The 25,367-nt window shown below is 39.0% G+C and overlaps 2 protein-coding genes across 7 annotated transcripts in view; both read left to right on the top strand.

Moving 5' to 3' along the window:
• The first annotated feature begins 6 nt into the window (after nucleotides 1-6).
• Nucleotides 7-10,010, top strand: UTP15 (UTP15 small subunit processome component). Its single transcript, XM_068666639.1, has 12 exons — nucleotides 7-216; nucleotides 483-575; nucleotides 659-843; nucleotides 1,976-2,154; nucleotides 2,806-2,931; nucleotides 3,538-3,673; nucleotides 4,664-4,748; nucleotides 7,097-7,246; nucleotides 7,444-7,545; nucleotides 7,748-7,881; nucleotides 8,385-8,443; nucleotides 8,981-10,010. The coding sequence occupies exons 1-12, from the start codon at nucleotides 127-129 to the stop codon at nucleotides 9,202-9,204; spliced, it is 1,563 nt and encodes a 520-aa protein (XP_068522740.1). The 5' UTR covers nucleotides 7-126; the 3' UTR covers nucleotides 9,205-10,010.
• A 5,021-nt stretch (nucleotides 10,011-15,031) lies between these two features.
• Nucleotides 15,032-25,367, top strand: part of ARHGEF28 (Rho guanine nucleotide exchange factor 28) — a 127,198-nt gene continuing 116,862 nt past the window's right edge. For 5 of the 6 annotated variants that reach the window (XM_068666818.1, XM_068666816.1, XM_068666819.1 and 2 more), the window contains exons 1-2: nucleotides 15,032-15,464; nucleotides 24,119-24,162. In XM_068666818.1, the coding sequence (XP_068522919.1) occupies nucleotides 15,068-15,464; nucleotides 24,119-24,162 (441 nt within the window). In that variant the 5' untranslated portion in view covers nucleotides 15,032-15,067. Of the gene's footprint in view, nucleotides 15,465-24,118; nucleotides 24,163-25,367 lie in introns of those variants that run through there. The other variant, XM_068666820.1, reaches the window with a different exon arrangement.

The following is a 25,367-nucleotide window of genomic DNA, read 5'->3' as shown; positions in this document are numbered from 1 at the left end:
CGCCGATGACGCGCGCGGACACGGGGCGCGCCACCTCTCCGCGCGCTGCGAGCGGGGCGCGCGTGGCCGCGGCCCCCAGCCCCACACCGAGCCCGCACCGCGCCTCGCCCCGCGCCTCGCCCCGCCATGGCCTCCTACAAGCCCGTGGTGGTGCCCGCCGTGCCCAAGCTGGGCGAGAAGGTGACGCAGGACACGCTGTACTGGCAGGGCTACAAGGTACGGCACGGCCGCTCCGCCAGCGGGCTGCCCGCGGGCTGGAAGAGGCTGCTGCGGTTGTAAAAGGCGTAATTAGCGGGTCTGCTTTAGCACAAAGTGCAAAAAAAAGTGCTAAAGGTGGCCCAGAGGAAGAGGGGCTTCGTGGGGCAGCGCTCACGGGTGGTTTGGTTGTAAATATCCTTCCGAGCTCTGCAGTAAGGATGGGTTAAATGATTTAATTTTTGATACTCACGTGTGTTTAATCATCTTTATTGCACCTCTTTTAGACGCCTGTTCAGATAAAAGAATTTGGTGCGGTAAATAAAATCGACTTCTCCCCGGTTCCTCCCTATAACTATGCTGTTACAGCCTCCTCAAGGGTAAGTCACATTTTTTTTTTTTTTCCACATTGTTTCTCAGCTGCTGTCACATGAATGAGCTTACAGTTGCTTTACTTTTCCAGGTCCATATTTACGGTCGCTATTCTCAAGAACCGATCAAAACGTTCTCTCGCTTCAAAGATGCTGCCTACTGTGCCACGTACAGGGATGATGGCCAGCTTCTTGTTGCTGGCAGCGAGGAAGGCAGCATTCGGCTCTTCGATATTAGTGGAAAAGCACCTCTGAGGCAATTTGATGGCCATACGAAGTAAGGCAGTGTTTTGTTCTTGGTGTGCATAAGCTTGTCTGGTGTATTTGACTGCTGTCTGCTCTGCCTGTTGTTGAAAACCTGGGTAGTATTCATCTGTGCTGCTTGCAGCTTCTGCAGCTTTTACTTAAAAGGAGATTTTAAAGTTGAATTCCAAATGAGAGTGGTGATATTAATTTTAGCTCTAAACGTGTGAGTTGGGCACATGGAAGACTAAATACATACTTTAATTAAGGCAAATGTTTGTTGGTACGTCGTGTAGACACATGGTAAGCAAATTTTATTTCATGCTGGGAGGAGCAGTTGTAAAAAGTGGTTAGAAAAGCTGTGAAGAAGTATGTGAGAGGGAGCAGGAATCACTTAAAAAAAAAAAAAAAAAAAAAAGGGAAGTGTATGCCCCTTGGTGGAGAAGAAGTTGGAGGAGGAATCCTGATCTTTCAGCGAGAAGAAGACAACAGTAATAATTAGATTAAACAGATTGCTGTACTCTGGAAGACCTAAAACTGCTTTATCTTTCTAGAATAAGAACAACAACAACCCTCCTTTACAGGAAAGCACCCATGCGGAACTTGAGATTGTGTTTCTACCTGTCTGAGCTCTCTGGTTGCAGATAGGGTATTATCTTAAATCCTAATCCCTAGGTTAATTTAATAAAATCTAAAGTGTCTGTGTTTCCTGTCACAGTCATTCTCTGTTGGGATGTTAAAATGATAATACTGATTTTGGTAGGGATTCCTAAAGGACAAGGAGAGTGTCCGACACCGTCTTACTTAAGGCTTACAACTTTTAATAGCTTAAAGCTTACAGTTTCAAAAGGACTGGGCTAGTACACAGGCCTCCAAGTAATAAATGCAGAATTTACAACTCTTGAATGAATGAACATCCAGTAGATCTGTAAAACTTAACGCAGATCATAGCAGTGCTCAGATTAGCATCTTGTGTGCAAGATCCTTTTCTGGCTGGAACTGTACAAGGTGAACTACTTTTAACTTCTGAAGTGAGGCTCGCTAATTTCCAATAGTAAATGCTTTGCACTTTCAGACGAGAGAGAATCCTTTCCTTCAGCAAGCTCTTTATTTGTGGAAATAAGAGTACACTTTTAACAATGGCTGTTGTGCACTTTGGTTTCCAGAGCTGTTCATGTGGTGGGCTTCCTCGCTGATAAATACCGGATATTTTCAGGTGGAGATGATTATTCATCAAATTTGTGGGATATTCCGAGTGCTACAGAAATTGTGTCATACACTGAACATACTGACTATGTGAGATGTGGCTGTGCAAGTAAATTGAATGGAGATGTCTTTATAACAGGTTTGATTTTATTTTTTATGCGTTTTTTTGGGGGGGAGGGGATAGAACTGAAGAAGAAATACAGTAAATTTTTAATACAATAGCATCTCGTGTATTTTACTTTAAACATCAATAATCTTCCTATTCAGGGCCTACTTTGTTGTTTCCTTGTTACTTGCTTTTCACAGTTAATGCTGGTGTTTGTAGGGAAACCAAGCGTTTAACATCTTTTTGCTTTAGCCTGTTTAGCTTAATGGGGCTATTCTGACTTGCCTTTGAGAGCTGAAGGTGCTGTGAATGCATCCTTTAGCTGGGATTGATGAAAGTGTTTTATCGGGGCACTGGAGAAGAGCACTATTTCCTCTGTAGTTTGTACAGCCTAAAACTTGCAGACTCAGAAATGAAATGCCTTATAAGAAGTTTTTAAGACCAGTTGCTTTTGTGTGTGTTTTTTTTTTTTTTCCTACCAGCAACTTTCTATTAATCTGAATAGAATTGGAAGCCTTATGCTGCCAGAAGGCTATAAATTAAGTAAGCCACTAGGCGTTTTAAATGCATGCTGTAAGACTGTTTCCATTTGTCTGGAGCTCTGTTAGATGGTAACACTTGGCCGTTTTACTTCCTGAAATACTTAAATTATGCAACTGAAGCTCTTTATGGTGTTGTTTGCAGGTTCCTATGATCACACTGTGAAGGTGTTTGATGCAAGAGCAAAAAGTAGTGTCATGACAATAGAACATGGCCACCCAGTGGAGAGTGTGCTTCTTTTCCCTTCAGGAGGGCTGCTAGTATCTGCAGGTACTTAAATCAACTTTGCTTTCTGCTGGGCCTAATTTGAGAAATCTTTCACCTGTCTCTTCCCTGTGTGATGCTTTAATTTGGCTGAGAAGTGGTAAGTGTGTAAAAATTAGATTTCTTGAGGATCTTCCTTAGGAACCAGTGTTGACCTGAAGGTTGAAGGTAGGGATCATATCTCTGATTTGCTTCTCTTGTGATTAGTTAAAAAATAGTAGTACACTTTTAATGATGCAATGCACTTTATTGGCCCAGTGCTGGCCTGAAGGAACGCATTTAAGAAATATTTTGCCTGCATCTTTCTCTAAATTATGCTTAGCAATGTTTTTTAGTCTCTTGCTATTGCATGAGAAGTCTTGCAATCCAGTAGTGTTTAAATCCTTTTTGTAAGGAATATGTTGAACCATTCAACTATGCCTGCAAAACCACCTGAAAAAGAACAGTCTTGTAATGTGTCTTGTCCCAGGGGATAGCCATGATGTATGGAGAGCACAAGCAGGTGCAGAAAACTCCATTACAAAGGATGCAATGTGTCATTTCTGTGAAAACTTTTTCAGAGAAGCATAAATGTGTGCATGTCCAACTGTTTTGTGCGCTTCTTTCTCATAGGAGGACGTTATGTCAAAGTCTGGGATGTACTGAAAGGTGGACAATTACTAGTTTCGCTTAAAAATCATCATAAAACTGTAACTTGTTTGTGCCTGAACAGCTCTGGACAAAGGTTGTTATCAGGATCCCTGGACAGGTTGGTATATTTTGTAACTTTGTTTTGCCTTTTTCTCCTTTTGTTTGTTAATTGCTCGGGGGGAACTTCTGAGTAAGCATTTGGTTTTTTGAACCTCTAAACTGACCTTTGCTCTCCCAATAAGAAAACTGTTCTTATTTTACTTCAACACAGTTCAATACTGGTTAGCGTTTACCTTTAAAAGGGACCATTTTTGGTGTATCTGTGTTGTTGCTTTTTGTCCCTCTTAAAGTGACTCTGTCAGTGGAAGGAATGTACCCAAGGTGCAGAGGTGATTTTTTTTTTTTTTTTTTTTTTTTTTTTTTATGTTGCTGAGTTCAGTTATACAATCTGTTGTCTCTGAGACATCAGAAGAATGAAGTGGTCTGAAGTGACAGTGGTCTGTTCTCTTACTCCCTGCCTTCCCTCTGTGCTGTACTTCCTAGGCTCCCTCGAGCGATGCGGTCACAAAGCATAAGCTGTGAAGGGTTGCATTAACTATGTAGCTATGGATCATTCAATGCTTATAGCGCTCAAGTTCATACTTGAAAGATAGTGTTTAGTTTTCTCGTTTGTTAAGGGTTTTCCACTTTCAAACAAATCATTAAAGGGCAGCTGGATGCAAAAATATCCATGGATTTGATTACAGAAATGATCAGTAAATCTTCCATTTAAAACTAACAACAAGTTTGAAGAAACACTGTCTTAGTGCTTCCTATTAAGTGTTGCTGAAGTCAAATGGTCTCTACGTCTGCCTTTGGTTTCCCTTTCTGCCCTTTTCACTGTTTCCATCTTTTTAGTATTAGGGTAAGTAATTCTTTCTTTTTCTTTTCTGAATCTTTTGCTAGAACCTTTCTGTTATTACAGGAGAGGTAATAACTGAGAAGCTTGCTAGTAGTCTGAAGAAAGCTTTGCTTAAATATTCAGTTTCTTTAAATGATCTAGAAGCTGAGAACGATGAAGTTTCTGTGAAGGCATTAGTAACAAGGCTTTGTCACTGTTCCTATACAGGCATGTGAAGATTTACAGTACGACTTCCTACAAAGTAGTCCACAGCTTTAACTACGCAACATCTATCCTCAGTCTTGCGTTGTCAGTAAGTACTTTAGAAGTCTTTATAGGCAGCATAATTGTTGATAAGCTTTAAATCGCTGAAGTAATTGATTTTTGCTTTCATTGTCATTAGATGTTTCACAAGAATGCTGAACATATGAACTAGAATCACTGACTATATTTCTCCTGGGTAAAAATTGCATTTAGAGGTTTAAAACATAACAGATTAAGATACCAGGTGTTACCTGTATTCAGATCTATACAAAATTGTGTGTTTATCAGGCAGTATATGTGGTGTTGGGGAAGTACACAGCTTAGAAGGGAAGTCCTTTATGATGAGTATACACATCTTTTGCTTTTCAGGAACCTTCTGAGTCTTCTTGTATGGCAGTGATAAAAGGAAAAAGTGGGTTATTTGTTCTTTGAGAGATCTAGAATAGGATAAACCTGTCTTAGAAGTTGTTGATGTTAGAGTGGTCTGAGGAGGAGAAGAGGAAAGGGCCTGGGGTACAGGCATAAATGAGGGTCTGCCAAACCAGCTGTCTTACTGTCTTGGGAACAGAAAACAAAGATGCTTATTTCTCCAAAGCGTTCCAATGGATAACTGACTGACTGGGCAAAAATTTGAAGGCCAGCACCTCTTTTTCTTAAAGCAGTACTGTCATGATGCAATCACCCTGCTATATAACCTGTAAAAGATACGTAAAAGGGGCTGTAAAGGTCTTTGCTACTTTGCTGTTATGATCTTCTGGAACCAAGGGGGAAGGGGGAGGGTTAAGGGTGACAGAAAATCTTCCTTCATGCCCTACTTTGTTCCCAAGAGAACTAGAGCTTGAATGATTTTGAACTAGGTGAAGACTGTAGTGGGGCATATCTGTCACAGAACCACAGAAAACATATACTTCAAGCCTCTGCTGCAACTGCAAAACACATGCCATACCTGCAGTTTGGCATCTCTAAAGCTGTGTATATATCTTTTGAGACATTATCTTTTTGTTTCTTATTGACTAAACACCTTATTAAGCTTTAAATGATCATATGAGATCATAACACTGGCTGTGCTGTGTCAAACCAAAGGCTGATCCAGCCCCAGATTCTGCTTCCAACTGTTGCCATTAGCAGATGTTTATGGAAAGCTGAAAGCAGGACAAATATGTAAGATAAATATGATGTTCTTCCAAACTCATTTTCAGATGAGAAGGTTGCTGATGAGAGCAATTTCTGTGCAACTCAAAGAATTCCTCTAGCATAAACCTGTTCAGTCTCCCCATTAGCTTGTACAAACTTTTAACCTTCAGTAAATTCCTAGACGAAGAGTTCCATGTCTCTTCACACAGCAGTTAGCAAGGGTGCCTCCTTTTGTTCCATTTGAACCTTCAGTACTGTCATATGATACCCTTAAGAAACACTAAGCAACTGATCTCCATCCATGCCTGTCACAATTCTGTAGGCTTCTATAATACGCCTCCTCAGCGGTCCTTTTCCCATGCTAAGGAGTTCTGTCTCACATCAAGCCAACTTTTTATTCTCCTTATTTTTTTTTTATTTTTTTTCTACTCTGATTCTGCTTCTGATTTTTGAGAATATGACTTGCATAGGCTGTAAGATGTGGGCAAATTATGGATTTATTTAATGTCATCATGACCTATTTTTTATTTCTTATGTAGCAATTTCATTTGCTTTTTCTTAACATCTGTTGACCGTACAGCTAAAGTTTAAAGATCTCATATAGTTATCTACTAGTACTAATGGGTCAGAACCCACTTTTATATACGTAAAGTCAGTATTTTTTCTCTAATGCATTATTTAAAATTATAACCTTTATCATCAAATAAATTTATCCTTTTTATGTAGATAGAACAAATGGCACTGGCTGATGTTTTGAACAACTTTGTCTTGTTTCTGAAAATGCTACTGATCTGTGTTAGCTTTCTCATAGGTGGTGTTTATGTCTGCTGTATAGCATGTAGTATCCAAAGGCAGCTGTACACCATTTGAAAAAAAAAAAAAAAACACAACAAAACAAACACAACAAACCTATCTAAGATTATACTTGCCTGTGGTTTTGTGAGAAGGATGTTAATGTGTATTTGAATCTTGCTGAACTAGTCATGCTGTATACTTCTTTATATTCTTCTCTAATATACCTTATTATTAGAGGCTTATTAAATAGATAATGTTGCTTAGGATCATAGCTTTGAAGATGGTCCTTCAAGTACAGGGAGTTTGACAACAGAACCCCATAGACGTGGCTTCTAGCTTAAATCTTCCTACGATACTGTGATTTGAGTTTTATTATTACACATAAAAGCTGAAAACTGTGCACAGTAGTAATGCATGTGTTGTCAAATAAAAAACTAGGTTCCTAACTCTGTGATTTTTGCATTTTAGCCTGAAGATGAAACCATAGTTGTAGGCATGACCAATGGGGTGCTAAATGTTAAACACAGAAAACCTGAAGAAAGCAAAGAAAAGTCTCAAAAGAAGAGACAGCCAGCGTATAGAACCTATGTGAAAGGAAGAAATTACATGCCAAAACAGGTAAGGTGAAGTGAGGAAATGTATCTTAAAGCACTCAAGGTTTTCTTTTTTTTTTTTTTTTTTTTTTTTTGTGTGCGCTAAGTTGAAGGGAGGCAAGACACAAAGACATACAGCTTGTCCATAGCAGTATGTTTACATTATATACCTACACAAATTCATTGTGTCTATCTTATTCTGAACTTTTATTTCAATTCTAGGAGGATTTCTTTGTCAGTAAGCCTGGAAAATGTGTTTTGAGGAAATACGACAAGCTATTGAAGGGCTTTCAGTCATCCAAGGCCCTTGATGCAGTATTGGAGGTAAGCCTTTGTTCTTGTCTCATCAAAGTTGTGTGCTGTCATTTAGAATGGATTTTTCTTTCAGTGTATAACTAGAGAGCATTCAAACCGCGTGGGTTCCTTATGAGTCCTTTGTTCATTTTATTTTTTGCAAACTGATATCATCCCTGTTTTCTGTATGATGATGTTGCTTTGATGCTAAGCTCTTCTACTGTCTGTCCAGCCACACATCAGGCTTTATACTCCTGAAGTTACGGTTGCAGTTATGCAGGAACTAAACCGCAGAGGAACACTAAGGAGTGCGCTTGCAGGCCGAGACGAGAAGCAAATTAGTCTCCTCCTTACCTTTGTGACAAGGTATTGTTTTACCATACTTACTCCGACAACTTGAGACCCATATTTCTTACTAGCTTTTGCCACAGGGGCTCAGGAGATCATGTTTGTAGCACTGATTGAAATTTCCTGTGCCTTTTGCTTTCTCATGCCAGGGTTCGCAACTTTGGCTGTAGTACTGAAATAGTTTACATGTTAGCACAAAATGATTTTGCTGATATTATTAGAACCACCAAAAGAGACTATTTTGGCCCTTTGCCACACATTTTACCCTCAGTCTGTTACTTTTTGTCTTTTCAATGCAACCCATGTCTTAACGTACCTGAGGCTTTTGCCGGTCCTCCATTCCCTGCTGTCTTTGTGAAAAGAGGAGGGTAAATACCACATGTAGCTTTTTTGACTCATATCCCTGATCTGTGAAGTCTCTTCTCTAACAAAAATGTTGTCTGCATGCCAGTATGATAGAACTGCTTGTAGCTGTTTCATTTGGCAACACAGTACAATGACAATGTGTTCTAATTTTGCAGGCGTGTAATTGAACCTAGATTTACTCCAATACTGGTAACTGTTGCGGATATGATCACTGGTAAGTACCACACAGAGAAGACTCAAAGCCCAGCAGCTAGTTTGAAAATAAGGTGAAAAATGCTACCGTTTTTAGAAACTATGCCTACATAATTTGGTTTATAAACTCAATGGCGATGAACTGATCCAAAAAGAAATTTTGCTAGACAGCATTGATCCTGGAGACAGTATAAATCAGAGGTACTGATGAGGTACTGAGAGGTCTGTGAGGTACTTCATGGTTTCTTAATTTTTTTTTTCTTAATTTTTTCTTCATGTTCCTGTACTTCTGTAGTACAAGTGACTTTGTCTTCTCCAGTGAGGTAAAAATAGAATTTGATATCATAAAAACTTCTTTTTCTGTTAGTTTGACTTATGTATTACTGTGGGTATGTACCAATAATTGACACTGTTTTTCAGAACACCAGCAAAGTTGTCTTGTCTACAATGTTGGACTAGTGCCAGGTTCTTCAAATGCCTATCTAATTAGCCAATATAATTTTTACATCATTAATGTAAAAATTAAGATGTCTATCTTAAGCGACTCTCTTCTTTACAGATATTTATCAGCCTGTGCTTGGACAGTCAGCAGTTGTAGATAAACAATTCTTGAGGCTTCAGGAAGCCATAGGAAGAGAGATTGACTATCAAGAGGAACTACTAGAAGTTTTGGGAATGATGGATGCACTATTTGCCACTTTGACTAAGAAAAAAGCTACGTATCTAGAAGAGAACAAAAGTAATGGTCTTACAAAGACTCTGGATCAAGATACGTGTAACTAAGTGATGTGCACCACAACAAATTGTTACTAAAACTATATGGACTTGAAATAGATGACCTGTTCTACTGATAACATTTTATACTAGTGACTTTCAAAATAAGCCCCTCTCTGCACAAGTTCTGTCTTGCAGGATGTGTTTTTGAAGAGGCCAATTTTAGAAGACAGAAGAAGAAGGACTTTTTCAAGATTCTCCATGATGTATTTTTTTGAACAACTAATGGATTTTAAACTTTTATTCCAAAGCTATTTAACTTTTAACAAGTGTATTGTGTATCCAGTACTAAGTCACAATTTGATTTTGGAAAAACAATCAATTTTTACTTTTTGTTTACCAGAAAATAATTACAAGTTTGTCTAATTTTAACATGTCATCATCCTCATTTAAGGTTAGTGTCCCATCTCAGGTACTTGGACACAGGAGTAAAACCATGTATGTATTTGATATAACTTGATAGTGTTGTATTTTCTTTCATTGCTTTGTCTGCACTTCAAACTTCCATAAATTCATAGAAAACAACAAATTAAGAAGAACTAGTACATGTAGGTGTTTTTTGTACAGTAGAAGAAATATGCTTCTATATTATTGGAAAAACGCATTTCTTTTTTTTAAAGAGTGTGTATGCTTAAGACTTCTAATTCTCAAGGATAAAGATAATCCTTGCATGTATGGGGAAGTGAATTCAAAATAAATGTAGTAAGTAAATAAATTGTACATCAATGAGGAAATCAGTGCAAGAGATTTTACTTAATTCTATAACTGTTGTTATACAATAGTCTAATTTTTTAAAGAATAAAATCATAAAATCACTTATGTTGGAGAAGACCCTTTTTCATCAAGTCCAACCATTGCCTAATGCTACCAGTTCCAGTAGTAAAACATGTCCCTGAGCGCTACATTCACACAAAGTTTGTATCAGTATTCTAGGGTAGGTTTTTTTGTTGTTGTTTGTTTTAAACTTCACGTGAAGCTGAAGTAAGTTCATACATTTTGGAGAGAAGGGTGTGCCAAAAGCCACACATGTTTAGGGTGATACAAAGCTTCATTTGTAGTCTGTAGGCTGAAACTTACTGGGATACCATAAGAATTTCCCTCAAAAGGAATTTGTACGTGTCTGGCAGTTGGCAGTGAATTATGTTTATCAGTATAACTTGGGAAAATTTTCCAAGTTTAAGTATATTTAGGTAATATTTTCTGAGTTTTACCTAAAATCTTACTATTATCTTCAACCTGGAAAATGTAGAATAGTACCTGGTCTGCTGTAAAGTTAATATGTGACCAATATATCTTCCTGGCTACTGGGATTTGTTAGTTATATTTTGAAGGGCACAATGAGGAGCATGTTCATGCAAGCTTTAAACATTTCTCAATGCTTTTTTGTTTTCTTGGTGCTCACTTGACTAATTTTATCCTATTGCTGCTAATAGAGTTGAACTTTCTTTTGTCTTTTAGGAAATCTTACTTTTAATTGTGTGACTGAATCAGGCAGTATCTTTTAGAAGACTTAACAGAACATAAGAGTTCTGGGGTGAGAAGCTCTTCCTGGAGCCTCCTCCTTCCACATCTCTTCAGTAGTATCTGTGAAAGGTGGATGTTTCTCTTGACAGCCGAATTTTCCGTGACTTGAGGACCACAGCCCTTGACATCATTGTCTGAGTTTTTATTGATGATCTTCCTATCTGAATTATGCATTCATTGTACTGCCTTGAAGTTTGATGTGTGGCTTGCAGCAGCATAGTAAGGAGTTGCATTAAAATAGTGGATCAGTTTGATCTTGCAGTAATTTGATTAATCATGAGGTTTCCCATTCACGTTGTTCTGTCAAGTGAGCTTGCAGAGGTGGCATCTACACAAACAGAAATCTGATCAAAAGGTGGGAAAATACGCTATTTTAAGAGCTTCATTTCTAAGAAGACTACTAAAATCAAATTTTGAAGATTTTTAAACAAAAGGTCAAACGATTTTTTGTTACTTAAGTTGTGTCTTGAGTTCTGGATTCACTGCCTTTGTGTTGAAGGCTAGTATTTGTTCAGGTGAAAGCTAGTCTGCCTGTAAAACTTGCCTATTGTTCGTGACCCTGTTTGTTATGAAAAAATACGGTCTTCTTTCTCTACATTTAGTCGTTTTTTTTTTGTTTTGTTGTTTTTTTTTTCCATTAGGCCATTTTTTTTCGGTACCTATGCAGCTCAGAGGAGTAAAAATAAGGCATATTACTACTAATAAGGAACCTGTTGACATTCTGCAGCAATAGCCCGTAGTAGAAGGGGCTGAATGATGCTCAGTATATTGTCTGTGAAGATCCATTGGTAGTGGTGGTTGCTAAAAGGATGCTATGCAATCCATAATTAATTTGACACAGGAAACAGTAAAATGTGAAGGAGAAAGAGGAAAGCCAGTGGAAGTGTAGTATTAAAGTGAGTAATAAAGCAAGCAAATTCTGAATGTTTAATACTGTAGGTGTGAAGAGTTGGATATAAATGAAGATGAAAATATTCTTGCTCTGTATATACGAGGTTGCATTCCTCCATGAGCAGTTGCGTGAGCTGTCATAGATTATTATTATTTTTTTTAATCTTCGTTACTGTCTCAGGGTATGTGCTCATTCCAGCCCTTCTCAAATTAAATAGGTTGCAGCTTACAGAGAAGTCACTTTTACTGACTCTCTGATGGAAATCTGGAGTTGAGACAGTGTAAATCAGACTGTGTATGTGCAACTATAAGCAGAAAATTGCACATCTAGGTTCTAAGGTTTTGATGCAGAATAGGTTTATCTATACTGTCTGGTATTTTAACCTTCAGCCAGAGTTTTGGTTTTAGGTCTGAAATCTAATGAGTTCACTAAGAGCAGAAAAGGCTGAATTGTGTCAGGAAAGATTTTAAGTGCGTTAAAGCAGACTTGAGACATACCTTACTTAAAACAAAACAAAAATTGCCTCTTTGTAGGTTCCAAAAATATTTTTTTTTTGACCCTGCTCAGAGGGAGCAATCTCTTGCAGGTTGCAGAAGTACATCCGGATGGTGAGTTTGGCCTTGGTGTTGCCAGCAAATAGCCATCATTAGTCTTCAGGCTCTTTCATGTTTCTGCATCTAAAAACAAACAAAAAGGGTTTTAATGGCTCTAATGATGCTTGTGTAACACAGGCAATTCTTGCCAAATACTTGATTTAGATTTGCATGCCTACTTGAGCTCAGAGTTAGTGCAGGTTACAGTTGCAATGTTTCTGGTTGCCCTGGATAATCATCATCTACCTTTCACTGGCATTCCTTGGTTGGAGCCTGTAATGCACTCTGGTGAAATAATGCAAAACAAGAAGAAGTTTTTACAGAAAAAAAATGACATTGGATTTCATAGGATACTGCATTTCAGTATTTAAAACACAAGTTTTGTACCTGCAGAGTTAACTTTTCAGGGAAGATCTCACACATTTTACACCTGAGAAAGAGAAGTAACGCTAAAGAAAAAAGCCCCCCTATTTAATTTTTGGTTTAAATTTCTCATTTAAAATCCCCTTTAAAAATGAAGGTAGATGAAAAAAAAAACACATAGTGTATAAGAACACTATGTCTTAAAGGTATTTGAGTGTATGTCTTAATTTTAATCCTTGCCTAGATAGCAGTTTGTAGTTTCTGTGGCATATTCTGAGGGAAGGTGATGTAAAATTAATTTACTTTTTTTCTTTCTTTCTTTTGAGAGTAGCTTTGCTTTCTGGAGCTTACTGTACTACAACTAACACCTCTTTAGGTCTTAAGGCAAGGATTATTTCAGCGTTCTTATTTATGTAAGAATTTATTCATACTATAATATTAGAAGTTCACATGGAGAAGTTTTTCCAAGCTACATGTATGTTACTTGGGAGGCAGAAGGGTATTATGTAGTAGTTGTGGTACAGTAGGGTCCAGAAACTGCCTCTCTGACTGTGCTTCCCATTTTGTAAAATTATTTGTTGCATATGAATGCTAGGCATTCATTTAAATATCTCCATTCTTATTAATTAATAAGTAATGTCAGGTCAAAGATTTGGGTTTAGAAATTTCTTTGCTTTAAACTCCATTTAGTAACTGATATGTAGAAATGATAGCATTAAAAACATTATCCTATGATGGAAAACAGCAAAAAGTTCACCTTGAACTTAAATTGCAAAACAGTCAAAAACCCTTGCCCACATTTATTCAAATATTGCAATGTGCCAATTTGTTTCCCATGTCACTGTTCTCAAGCAGGCCATTGTCTTCAAATACTTCTACAAAGCGCAGATAATACTGATCTCTCTTTTACTACTGCAGCAGAAATAGGTCTGCACATCAAGAACTGAATAAATGTTAGTCAGTGATGTACAAGTCCTGGGCAATGGTTTTCACGCTGATGTCAGGACGCTCTGTGCAATCCAAAGAGAGTCTCCAAACTCTGTGTGTTTTCCTTGCTTTGATACTTGGGTTGGTTAAGCAAAACTTGGCATATTGCATACGTATCTATGTACATACAACAAGCTTACCTAGATGCTTGTTTGCATGATGGAAATAGCCAGTGGATGTATCACCTTTGCAATTTCAGTTGTGGATTTGTTTTAGTAGGTGCATCACAGAAAGCTCCTGCTTCCTGGTTCTCTGAGCAGAAGTTTGTCAGGTATGTCATGATAAGCTACATGGAGAAAGGAAATGAGAAGTTTCAAATTTTGAAGACAGACGTACTGTGTAAAACTGTGAATCTTACTAAAACACAGGGAAAAGCCAGATTTTACTGGCTTCTTTCTCTCTTACAGGGGGTTATCTTTGCTACCTATGCTCTGTTGCAGCAAATACATAATCTTTTAAAAAATACCTGCTGAGACTATCATTCATTTAGATAGGTGAATGAAAGCAAATGACAGAAGTAAGATTACATTGAGGGCATCTGGTAAAATGACAAAAAAAAAAAAAAGAGAAAGTTGAATTTTTTTTATTATGAAATTTGAGTCTGGTGGTGATTTTGTGCTGCTAACTCGAAGCTTTCACTGTATTTACCAGCCTGGGTACAGCTTTTCTATTAGTTGAATATGAAACATACAAGCCTTCTAGTATAAGATGAGGAAAATGTCAGCCTCAATTGTGTTACTGTTTCCTGTGCATGCTTTTTTGGTACTGTAAAACAAACAAGCAATCTGTGTTGATAGTTTAATGTGTTTACTATTCTCATTTCAAATTTTTTTTTTTTTAAAGGGAAATCAAAGTAATGGAAATACTGATCTGAGACAGGCTACAATGAGGGGTGTGTGTGTGTGTGTGTGTGTGTGTGCACAAGAGAGAAAGGTATGTTATTTGCTTCACCCTCTGCAGTGAAGCAAGGGGTAGGCCTGCATATGTGACCTCAAACTTTTTCTTTAGGCCTCAGAGAGGAGTCCTTACCCACTATACACAGTGAATCTGGGGGAGCAAACTGTCTTCTACTGTTGCCTTTTCCTAGCATTTACTCCACTCCTTGTTGAAATGCCAGCTTTTATTATTTATTTATTTATTTATTCATTCATTCCTTACTTCCAAAGAACAGCAGATCATGACACTTTTTTTTTTTTTTTTTTTTGTTATTGCTGCTTTTTTGTTTGTTTATTGCTTGATTTATATTTGCACTCATATTACTGCCTTTGGCCAAGGAGAGTTCAGAAGTCAGCACCTGCAATTATCCCTCTGGGTATGGAAAAAGAGTGCAGGATATAAAACAAGCACAGCAGGAGCACGCTTCCATAGATGATACTCCCAGAGGACTTGTATAAGTGGTGCTTCAGACGATGCTTCCCAGCGAAACAATTCTCCGTGCACTGCTGACAGCACTTGCACGAGCTTTTTTCATCCCCACAGCACCGTGCAGAAGTGCTGCCGTTGCCCAGGCAGCATGCTGTCCCCCTGCCTGAACTCATTTCTCAGCTGCACGAGAAAACTGCGACCCGGCCCTGCCCCCAGCCCAAGCCTGGGGTACTCCGCGCCCCATCCTGCCCCTGCCCGGGCTGTGCAGCACCGCCGCCCCCTTTGCGAGCACCGCTCAAACCACGACCCCCCCGCGGCTGGCAGCGTCCCACGGGCCGGGGCAGGGCCCCCGGGGGCTCCGCGGCCGGCAGAGGGCAGCGCTGCGCTCCGGGAGCCGCCCGGGGGCCGCCGGGGCCGCGCTGGGATCGCCCCCGACGGGGCGGCGAGGGCGGGGCGAGCCTGGACGCTGGCACCGGCACCGGCATCGGCACTGACACAGGCATCCCCTCCCCGTGCGGACCTCACTCCCCTCTCCTCGCGAGCAGGTAAGGCCGAGAGGGGGGACACCAGCCCTGGCACGGGGACCCGCAGCCCCCGGTGGCACCTGCCGAGCGGCGACCCCCGGCAGCCCCCGCTGCCACGGCGTTTGGCGGCCGGGACGCGGTGCCGTGGGAAAAGGGGGTGCTGAAGTCCCGGGGCGGGGAGACGGAGGTGCTTTTATACCCGTAACTATAACTAACTTTAACTGCATCTGTCGCACAATCTGTATCAGTAACTATATACAAGGCTACATCCGTAACGATACCCATATCTATAACTGTATCTGTGACATCTGTATCTATATTATCCGTAGCTATAACTGTATCTATAACATCTACGTCTTATATTACCTATAGCTGTAACTGCATCTATATCATCTATATATTTGTGTTTGTTCCTTACTTTGCCTGCAGAGCTGCTGGTGTTTTCTCAGCTCATGTCCTCTCTGAAGCCTTAGCCTCCCTGAGCCGGAGCAAAGGAGTTTTTTTTTTTTTAAACTGTTTTAACTAAATATATAAAAGAATTGAAAGCTTTCCTAACAGCAAAAATCATAGAAACAGATTTTAAAATGCTTTTATGCAGTGTTTTGTTCTATGGCACTGTGTGTGCAGCTTAGAGCTGCATAATTTTCAACTTGAACGGTGGTTCTTATGCAAAAAAAAAAAAAAAAAAAAAAAAAAGTCTGAAAATCTTCTGCGTTCTTATGCATTTACTCCTACATCTGCATTTTGGTGGTATACAAAAATGGAGGTAGTTTTCAGAGATCGTTATAAGACATGCAAACATGATAAGAAGCCCAGCAGATGACATACTTTAGTTCTCTCTCTTTTATGGAAGTAATTTACTCTCTGCTGTGCTTTGCAGAAATAGGGCTTCAGGAGGCATTTGATTAAAAGGGACTTTTCCACATCGTTGAAAAATGAACTGTGTTCTGAAAATTTGGTATAAAATGTCAGGACAAAATCTGGTTAAAAGACTCATAAGTGTAGTATTTTTCTTTTTCCAAAGCAGTGTTTGAATATTGAATGCAATAAAGTAAGCAATCATGTTAGTAATATCTACCAGGAAACTCATCTGGCCTTCTCAGTTGACGTGTAAATTGGGCATTTCTGCCAACATTTTGTTACGTAATATCACACAGGAGTATTCTTTTTCTGGGTCTGAAGCTGCTGCTGTTTTTCCGGAGAAGTTCCTATTGTTTCCCCCAAGAATAGTTCCTTTGTGCGGCTGCTTCGGAAGGGTATGGTGTGTAAAATGGCTCACCGTTCTTTTGATCTGAATAACATGTTGAACAAGAATTTGTACCAGGATATAGGAAGGACAGCTCATGACTAATATGGTGACTCAGAAGATCCAGTTCCAATTTTTGGCTTTGCCAGCTGAAAGCCAAATCTCTGCATGTCTGTGTGTCAGTCAGTTGGCACCTGAACATGGAGATTTTCAGTTTATAGACTGGTGGAGATGTGGTAATCTTAGAGCAAGTACATACATTCTCTGTGCCTCGTACAAGTAAGTGTTTCACCTGCTAGCATGCTACCTAGAAGAGCAGGCAGAAGTTTTATTGCAGTGAAAGTTTGTGCCCGAGTTCACTTCTGTAGCACCTTGAGTATTCCTGCATCTGTATACTGTATCTAGACCATCTTGTCATCAATCAAGCTTGTCATCATCTTGTCATCTTGGGGATGCTTTTTGATTTTTCCTCGATGCTGTTTGCTGAATTTTTTCAGAAATTACAGATTTTTAATTAATGTCGGACTGACTAGTTGAACTGTGTGACTTGTATCTTAAAGGCACCGTTAAGGTGGATGCTGTTAACATGTGGGTACTGCTAAACTACCTTAATGATTAAAGGAGAGCTGTGAAGTAGAGTACTCACCCTTCTGAAGGGTGAAGCCGCTTATTTGAATATCAGAATATCTAATGACTTTTGACATCAAAAATGTCAACTCCCTCTCTATTTTTAATGGCTGTATTTTGTTGTGCTTTGCACAGCCTACGGACAACACATTTAGCCACATAATAATGTGAAGAAATTTTGCTAGCAGAATTGTTTGCACACTAGTTATGATATGGGCTAAGTAAAGAAAATTGTACCTTCATTGCTAATTTAGCAGGGGAAGCAGCTGGAAAGAAGGTCTGTGCAACAATATGCTGACTAAATTTGGCTGGAAAAGAGTCAGTAAACAGAGAGCTGTACCATGACAGTTTTATGTCTCATCTCAGCGTGTGGCCGTATTCTGGAGAAATCAGGGAGAAGACTTCCCAGCTGAATCTGTCAGCTTTGGAATTGAAATTGTGTTCTTAGTTTATGTGTATTGGTAGGAGAGTGGAACTTGTCTGAGCTTCAGGCTTTCACCTTCACACTTTCAAAGATGAAGGAAGAAGTAAGATTTTAGGAGCAAAAAAAATCTGCAGAGCTTGTGAATTTGAATAAACCTATTAAGATTTTCAGGCAATGATCTCTTTCACTTTCAATTTGAAGTTTGGACAAGGGGGAAGAGAACTGTATAGTTTCCAGGAAATACATTTAAATAAGCAGTTTGCCAGTGTTCAGTGTTACAGGGTGCTCCACATAGTTGAAAATATGAAAATATAGAGGTGAAGTCACCCAGACAAGCTTGAATTCTGCTCTGCAGAATTTGGATAATCGGAAAGCGGGACCATCTCATATCTCCAAAGAGAGCTGAGATGCACTCCGACTGTTTCTGAGTTCAATAAGCCGTGCTTTCAGGGCAGTTAATTTTAGCTGTTCGTGAATGTGGACGAGAAATTACAGGAGTATTGCTGTACACACAATGTGTCCCCCCTAACTTTGTTTGTTAGTTCTAGCACTTCAGTGGATGACCAGGAGTGAGTGATGATGAAGCATTGCTGACAGCAGCATTGGAGCATGGATTTGGTGGCATTGGTAAAAATGAACACTTCTGATCCACTTTTCTACTACCTTCTCAGTGAACCATACAAGTGTAACTACACTGTGTAAACCCTTTAATGATATAATTAATATTATGACTTCACAGTAGAGAACCTAGGGGGTGGTAAACTCTAAAACCATTAAAACAAAATCAGTAGAAAGCAATTTTCTATGTCAAAACTGTCATTAAAGGAGTAGGGGAAGTGAGACAGATGTCTGTTTTTGTATTTTAGGGCCAATTTGTTTTTCTTTTTGTCTTTTGGAAATGTATAACCTAAGGTTTCTAAAACCTAGAACTCTGTTTTGGTTTTAGATAAAATGAAAATGCTACATTAAGAATGTTAATACAGGAATGCATAAAGAATAAACTTTGCCAACTTCAGGAACTAGCTGCTGTCAGAGAGGCACTTTTCTAGGGTAGTTTTTGTTGTAATATCCAAATCATTCTTCAAAGTGTAAAAATTTGTGACTTTTTTTGGAGAGTCTTTAAATATTTTCTCTATGAAGGAGTATGGTAGCCATAAGTGAGGTGATGTTCTTTGGAAGACTTAATACTCTTTTCATCTCCAATTGTTGAAAAGAGAGCTATTAAAAAAGGTGTTTAGCTGCATTTCTTCTATTCACATGTTTCAAGAGCAACTAATGTTTGGTGAAGTAATCAACATTAATGCAAGCAGCTTCATTATAAATTTATTAGGCAAGGGTTCATTTTACTTCTCAGTTTGAGTAGTGTTCAAAAAGAACTAAGAGAGTATGCTTGCAAAGTTTTTAACTGAGGATTTTGCTTTGTCTCCTCTCCACCCTCCTCATGCTATAGATCTTCATAAAAGCCAGGTGTCAGAATGAAAGATCAGTCAAAAAACTTGGCTACAAAGGTGCAAAAATTTGTATTTTGGAATGCAATATTTAGCATGGGTACAGTTTCAGCTTTCTACTTTTTTCCTGTCTTTTAATTCTTCCAGTGTCTTTTAACCAGATTCAGAGCAAGGATCTGTACATAAAATGATGTTCTGTACTAAACTACATTTGATCTCTGTGCAGTGCATTTCCTGGTGCTTTAGAAGCAGTGAGTGAGCCTTTACCTGTGCATACATAACATAACTGGTGGAATCAGTAAGTAAAAAAATACAGTTTGGTTCAGTTGCCATATTTTTTGAGAGGAAGCAGCGGGATGAACATTATTAATGGAAACCAGCTGCTCCATGAACACCATACTAGAGTAGCACTGTTTTTAAAAAGTATTTAGATATGAAAAATATAAACACTATGTAAAATTATTCATATCCATCTTAGAGGCTGTTTTTTGGGTTGATAGAGCACCTACCCCTATGGACTAATGAATTATACGTAACAGTAACACAGTGATAAAGGTGCTGTGTAACACAGCCATGCAGAGGAAGATAGCTAGGTGGAAGCCCTATTAAAATGCTTGTAAAAAGCGCAAAAAGTCTAGCAGCACAATGCACAAGGCTTTTTTGCTTAGAAAATAATGATGCATTTTCAAGCACCGTGAATTTTAATTCTAGGGATTCCTGCTTACCTTCCAGTAGAGTCTGGGTGGCATCCACTCTTACTTTCTTGTTGCTCTACTTGATCAGAAATCAAGATTTAACGTGCTTGTTTTGATGGTAGTAATAAGACTGTAATTCTTAGTGTTAATAAACATGAGTTTAAATATGTGCTTCACATATACACAGGAAAAAAAAAAAAAAGGAAAGGAAAAAAAAGAGGAAGAATTGAATTCCAAGCCACCTATGAAGTATTACTGGAGGCTTATTTGACTTTCAGTCAGTTATATTGCAATACATGAATTGTCAGTAGTGATCTGGGGTACAGAAATGTGGGATGAAAAAAGCAAGGCAGCAGGAGAGCCCTAAGTTAAGTGAGGGTCACACCAGTGCTGGATCACAGAGAACCATCAGGGCGCGTGTCCTGTCTTCACTTTCTCTGATTCTTTCTCCCATTGTTATGCACTTCATTTACAGTGAAGAGGAGAAAGTTGAATTCTGAGTTGTAAGCCAGGTAGCTGTAGGATCAGTAGGTGGTATCTTCTGTTCAGGAAAATAGTGATGATACACAGTAGGTGCCAGGACAACCAAACAATAATGAAGGGCTGAAGGGTCACCTTGTCAGCTAGCAGAAATGCCTTTCCACTGAGATTCAGATAATGCTTTCCTTTATCTGATTTCTTTGGTGTGTGTAGAACGAGAAGTTTGATAACTGAAGTCTTTTCCATTAAAGTGCAGTTAAGTCAATGTACTAATGGAAAATAAAAACTTCAGGTATCTTCTTCTGGCCTTTTTAACATGTTTTGATAGTTGGGGAAACCATGCCTTAAAATGCTGAAATTTGTGATGTTGAAAGAAATAGAAGAGTCCTGTGATTAGCAACCAATAAATTAGATGTTGTGAGAGCAAGAGAAAGGTATAGGAGGGATTATTTATATATCTTGCACTTTGATAAAACCCACAGTACTTGTTGATGTTCATTTCAATAAAGCTTAAGCTTGTCAGGAGACCAGTTATAGCATTTGATAATAGATTTAATGGACAGTGTAGATTAAAAAAAAATAAAAAATAGGTAAACCATTTTATTTTCAAAAAATTTTTTTGTTGTTCTTTCTTGTGTACTTACTTCTACTTGGCTGAAATGCTCACCACAGCAAATACTTCCAGTACATCTAATACTAAACTGAATCAACCTGGAAGCTAAAAAGGTATTTCTGTTTGTGTAGATGAATTCTGCTTCCTGCTGAAGTAGATGTGAGGTTGGTGTTTGTGGGCAATGCCTTAAACTGGAGCTGTTTGCCTGTTAGGTGCCCATCCCACTGGTTTCTGAGTCAGAAGCACATATGTTGGAAGGGTAGTTGAGGTTGTACTTTGTGGAATGATGTGTATCTGTTGTTTCCAGCTAGATGTGGAGTCTGTGCTTGCTGCTCAGGGTTGGATTCCTCCTCAGTTGTCTATGTGATAGCCCTTGGCTGCTGGGGAAAGTGCTGTTTGGGGACCTGAGCTGCACTTGGAAGAGGCTTGGAGGAGATGAGTGGCAGGATTCCCTCCGGTCCCTCTCTCTGAAATGGAAATTGCAAAAGAGCAGCTCAGTAGCCAGAGCTGAGTATTTCCTCCCTACGTGCATCCTCTTCCTGCCACTCCCAGCTGCTTCCAGCAAGCAAACGAAGTTACAGTAAGCCCCAGATGGAGGAAATTCATACATTCGTATAAAACCTTCCTAAACAACCAGCACTCTGAAGAGTGAGAGGAGCAGAACCGTCCACTCACTGTTGACAGTTACTGGTTTTTCTGCAGGAGGCAAAAAGGGCATCATTAGGGATGCTTTTGTCTCCAGGAAAAAACATTATAGGCTGGATTGTCAGGGGAGCGCATGTTGAAAATACTGAGCATATTTCTGTGTGGTTCTAGTCAGCATTCAGCATCCAATGTTTTCTGAGTGCTGTACAGGAGAACGCTGATTGCCTCCAATGACCTAAATCTCTGGGCTGTTTATCCACTCAGGATCAATACTGAGCTAGGAGCTTGGTGTTTCAGAATTACCAAGCTCCCACAGCATCCACAGTGGTCACAGCACTGAGCCTGCCAGAGTTCAAGAGGTATTTGGACAACAATCTCCGGTTCATGGCCTGATTTTTTGGTGGTCTTTTGGGGACCCAGGAGTTGGACTCAAAGATCCTTGTGGGTCCCTTCCAGCTCAGGACATTCTATGATTCTGTGATCCACAAGGTGACATAAACAAAGGGTGAAGGGAACTAAAATTGGGATAGCATCATATCTCCAGTGAGTTATGTTCGTATTAGCCAATAAAAAAGGCATTTATTGCATAGGTGATAATGGTAATTCCTGAAAGGAAGGGTGAAATTAAGCCTTTTTTGTGCACGCTTGCAGCACAATATGGAGACTAGGCTACAAAGATACCTGTTTTCCTCATCCTTTGCAGAGAAGGGTATAACATGCATCTCATGATGCTGTAGAGCTCAAGCTAGTCGTATGTCAGAAGTAATCCAGAGTAGGTCGAGTTCTGTTGGCATGGCATAATGATTTGATTGTGCTTATATTTTTTTTACAGAGGAGATGGCAGAGTTTAGTTTGGATGTGCTCCTTGAAAGAGGGAGGATCACTGCAGGTGAAGGGATTTTGTATACCATTATAGAGCAATGGTGCAAAAACATCTGGCTGGCATGTCTCTCATTCATTTCAGCCTACCATTAAATGATGTGTGTGGCAGTAATTGTGAGCTGGTGACAGGTCAGGGACAGAAGTCAATGTGCTTCACCTGTCCTGTAATGTGACACTTGCTAGAATCTCCATCTTAAATACTCCTTGAAGACTTAATGCTATGGTTTTTTAGTTTCTATTGTAGATCTGCGTTCTTCTGTGCAAACAGAGCTGTGCTTCCAGTGCTGCTTTTCCCAAGGCAGCGTTCAGGATGCTGGTGCTGGAAACTGCAGAGCTTTGTCTCCGTCTGTTAAAGCGAGACACCTTGGAGACAGCTTCAGGATTCCTCCTGCCTTGGAACATAAGAAACCCGTCTGCCTGTGTCTAGCTGCTGACTAGGCTGGCTGGATTAAAGTTTCCCTGAGACCTTTTTCTTATGATATGAAAGTGCTGTTTTGCGTTTTTTTTTTTTTTTTTTTTTTTCTCACTTTTTTTTTTTTTTTTTTTCTGACTGAATGCTTGTGGCCAGTGATTTCTCTTTTGAAATTGCACTAAAGTCAAACCGCAAAAATGTAGGTACTTGTGAATATAGATGAATTGACAAGTACTGGGAGATGAGCATTAACAAACTCCATGGTTTAAATGAAATATGTGTGTATGTGTGTGTGATTTTTGTTTTTGATTGAAACTCTGCATTTAATTTTTGCAGCTTGTTGGAGGAGAACTTCTCAAATCCTATCTGACTCATAGCAGGCTGTACCTATGCATTAACAAGAAATGTGCTGCACAACCCTGTTGTTTTTGGAAACTGTTCAGCTGTAAAAACAAGGCCACATCTGAGCTGAGGCAGCCTCCTCTTAAGACAGGCTCTTTTTTTGTGGCCCGTTTCAGTGAGTGGAAGAAGGCTCGAGTGTAGCTGTTGAGCCCATCCTGCTGTTTTAAAGTGATGTAGTTGCTTCTGATATGCTTTTCTTATTTGCAAGGAATGGTATTTTTAGGGTATGAATTTTGAGGTTGTATTGTGTTTGAAATATAATAACAGAAGTCAGTATTGCTATGATGGCTGTAATTATAGTAATTCCAGTGACTTACTGTGGCAGTAATTTGCTGTTCAGGGTATTTAAGGCAACCTGCCTTGGGCATAACTTCTGTGAAGTTTCTGAATACCAGCACTAGACATTTGGGATATTGGTGTGGAGTAAAAGGCTGCTACAGCTTCATCTCTAGGTCAAATTCAAAATTCCTTTCTTTGCCTCCGGAGATAAGAAGGGCCCAGCACTTCATCTGCTGCCACTAGGAATGTCTCTGTGGCCAGGCTCTGCTGTCTGCTGACCTTTTTTTATTTTACTGTGCCAATCATGTGAAAAGCATGCAGCATGTCCATGAAACCAGCCGCCCCTACTGCGGCATCATTGCACCAGCCTCTCCTCGCACCGGGGAAACTTTGGGCAACTGGGTGTCTGATAAGTTTACTATGCTTTCTTTTATTAACTCTGGAAGATGCAAATGGGATAGGGTGATATCGGTACCTTCTGATTTGCTGTGTAATAATTCTGCTGGTTTATTCTGTTCCCAGGTGCTGTGAAAATGGAGTTGAGCTGCACTGAAGTACCTCTTTATGTAAGTTCTACAATGTCGGGCTTCTGCCCTGAGAGTCGCTTTCTTTTGGGTAACAGCTCATTCAAACACAGAGTGAATGAAACCAAAAAACATTCTGTAGCTGTCTGCGACCTTAGGCAGTTGAATGTTGCTGTTGAAAGCAGGCATGTGTGGGGATGATGGTTTATAATACTGTAGCTCCATTCTCTGAAGTAAGTTTAAAATGATTTCTTCTTTAGGATAATTATTTTATTCTTCAGCATTCTCAATCTCAGTTTTCAAAACAGTTATTGTCTGTGAGGAGGTGGCACTCACTTTCTAGTTTCTCACAATTTACAGCTACTGTAAATAGCTGTACAATTATACAATTCTAAACTACCTTTCTCTCCAGTTCCTCAAAACACAAAATTGTACCTTATATATATATATGTATATAAGTTATAATAATGTTATAATAATAAGTTATATGTTATATAATAATATATAATAATAATAATATATAATAAATTATATAAGTTATATAAGTATAATATATTAGTTTTATATATCTTATAAAACTAATATATATATATATAAAACTAATAGATGGAAATTGGTAATCAAATGTATTTTTTTTCTGCAAAGTGTGAAAGTGTGAAGTGATTGGATATAATAAGTAGAGCTCAGAAGAGATCAAAAATGTGTTAAAAGATGTGAGGATATGCATTAGTTACATTTAATTTACTGGGATGTAATGATGGGAATTAAAACTCAGGCAACCTAGTAATTATTATTACTAAACCATGGCTTATCTTCTTTAGTTTGTTCTGCCATGGTTTTCAATGAGAATGGTAGTAGGGCTACTGAATGGTGTTGTATAGGGGAGTAGTGGGAGTGTACTGAATGGGAATGGAAAGAGTGGTGAAAGATGGAAATAAAACAATTATCTGATTATTGTGATAAGATAGGGTCGAAAATGGAGGCAGGCATTAATAATCTGTACCCTGGAGTACTGAAAGAATTTAGGATTTTCTAAAACACCAAGAGTTTTCTTCATCTTTGTCAATTTAGGAGTGGGAACCTCAGGCTGTGGAAAATTAACTGCAGCGTCTGTAAAGGTGGGGTGGAGGTTTGTAAGAACTGCTCATGTTGTGTGCAAGGTCTCAACAATTTTTAACAGGAAGGATAATTAAGAATGTGGTGGTAATTGATAGCATTTAACATAGTTTTATCAGAGGTAGCTGCAT

This window comes from Anas acuta, chromosome Z (assembly GCF_963932015.1).
Source record: "Anas acuta chromosome Z, bAnaAcu1.1, whole genome shotgun sequence".
NCBI lineage: Eukaryota > Metazoa > Chordata > Aves > Anseriformes > Anatidae > Anas > Anas acuta.
Note: the sequence above shows the minus strand (reverse complement) of the source record. Positions and strands in the feature narration are given on the sequence as shown.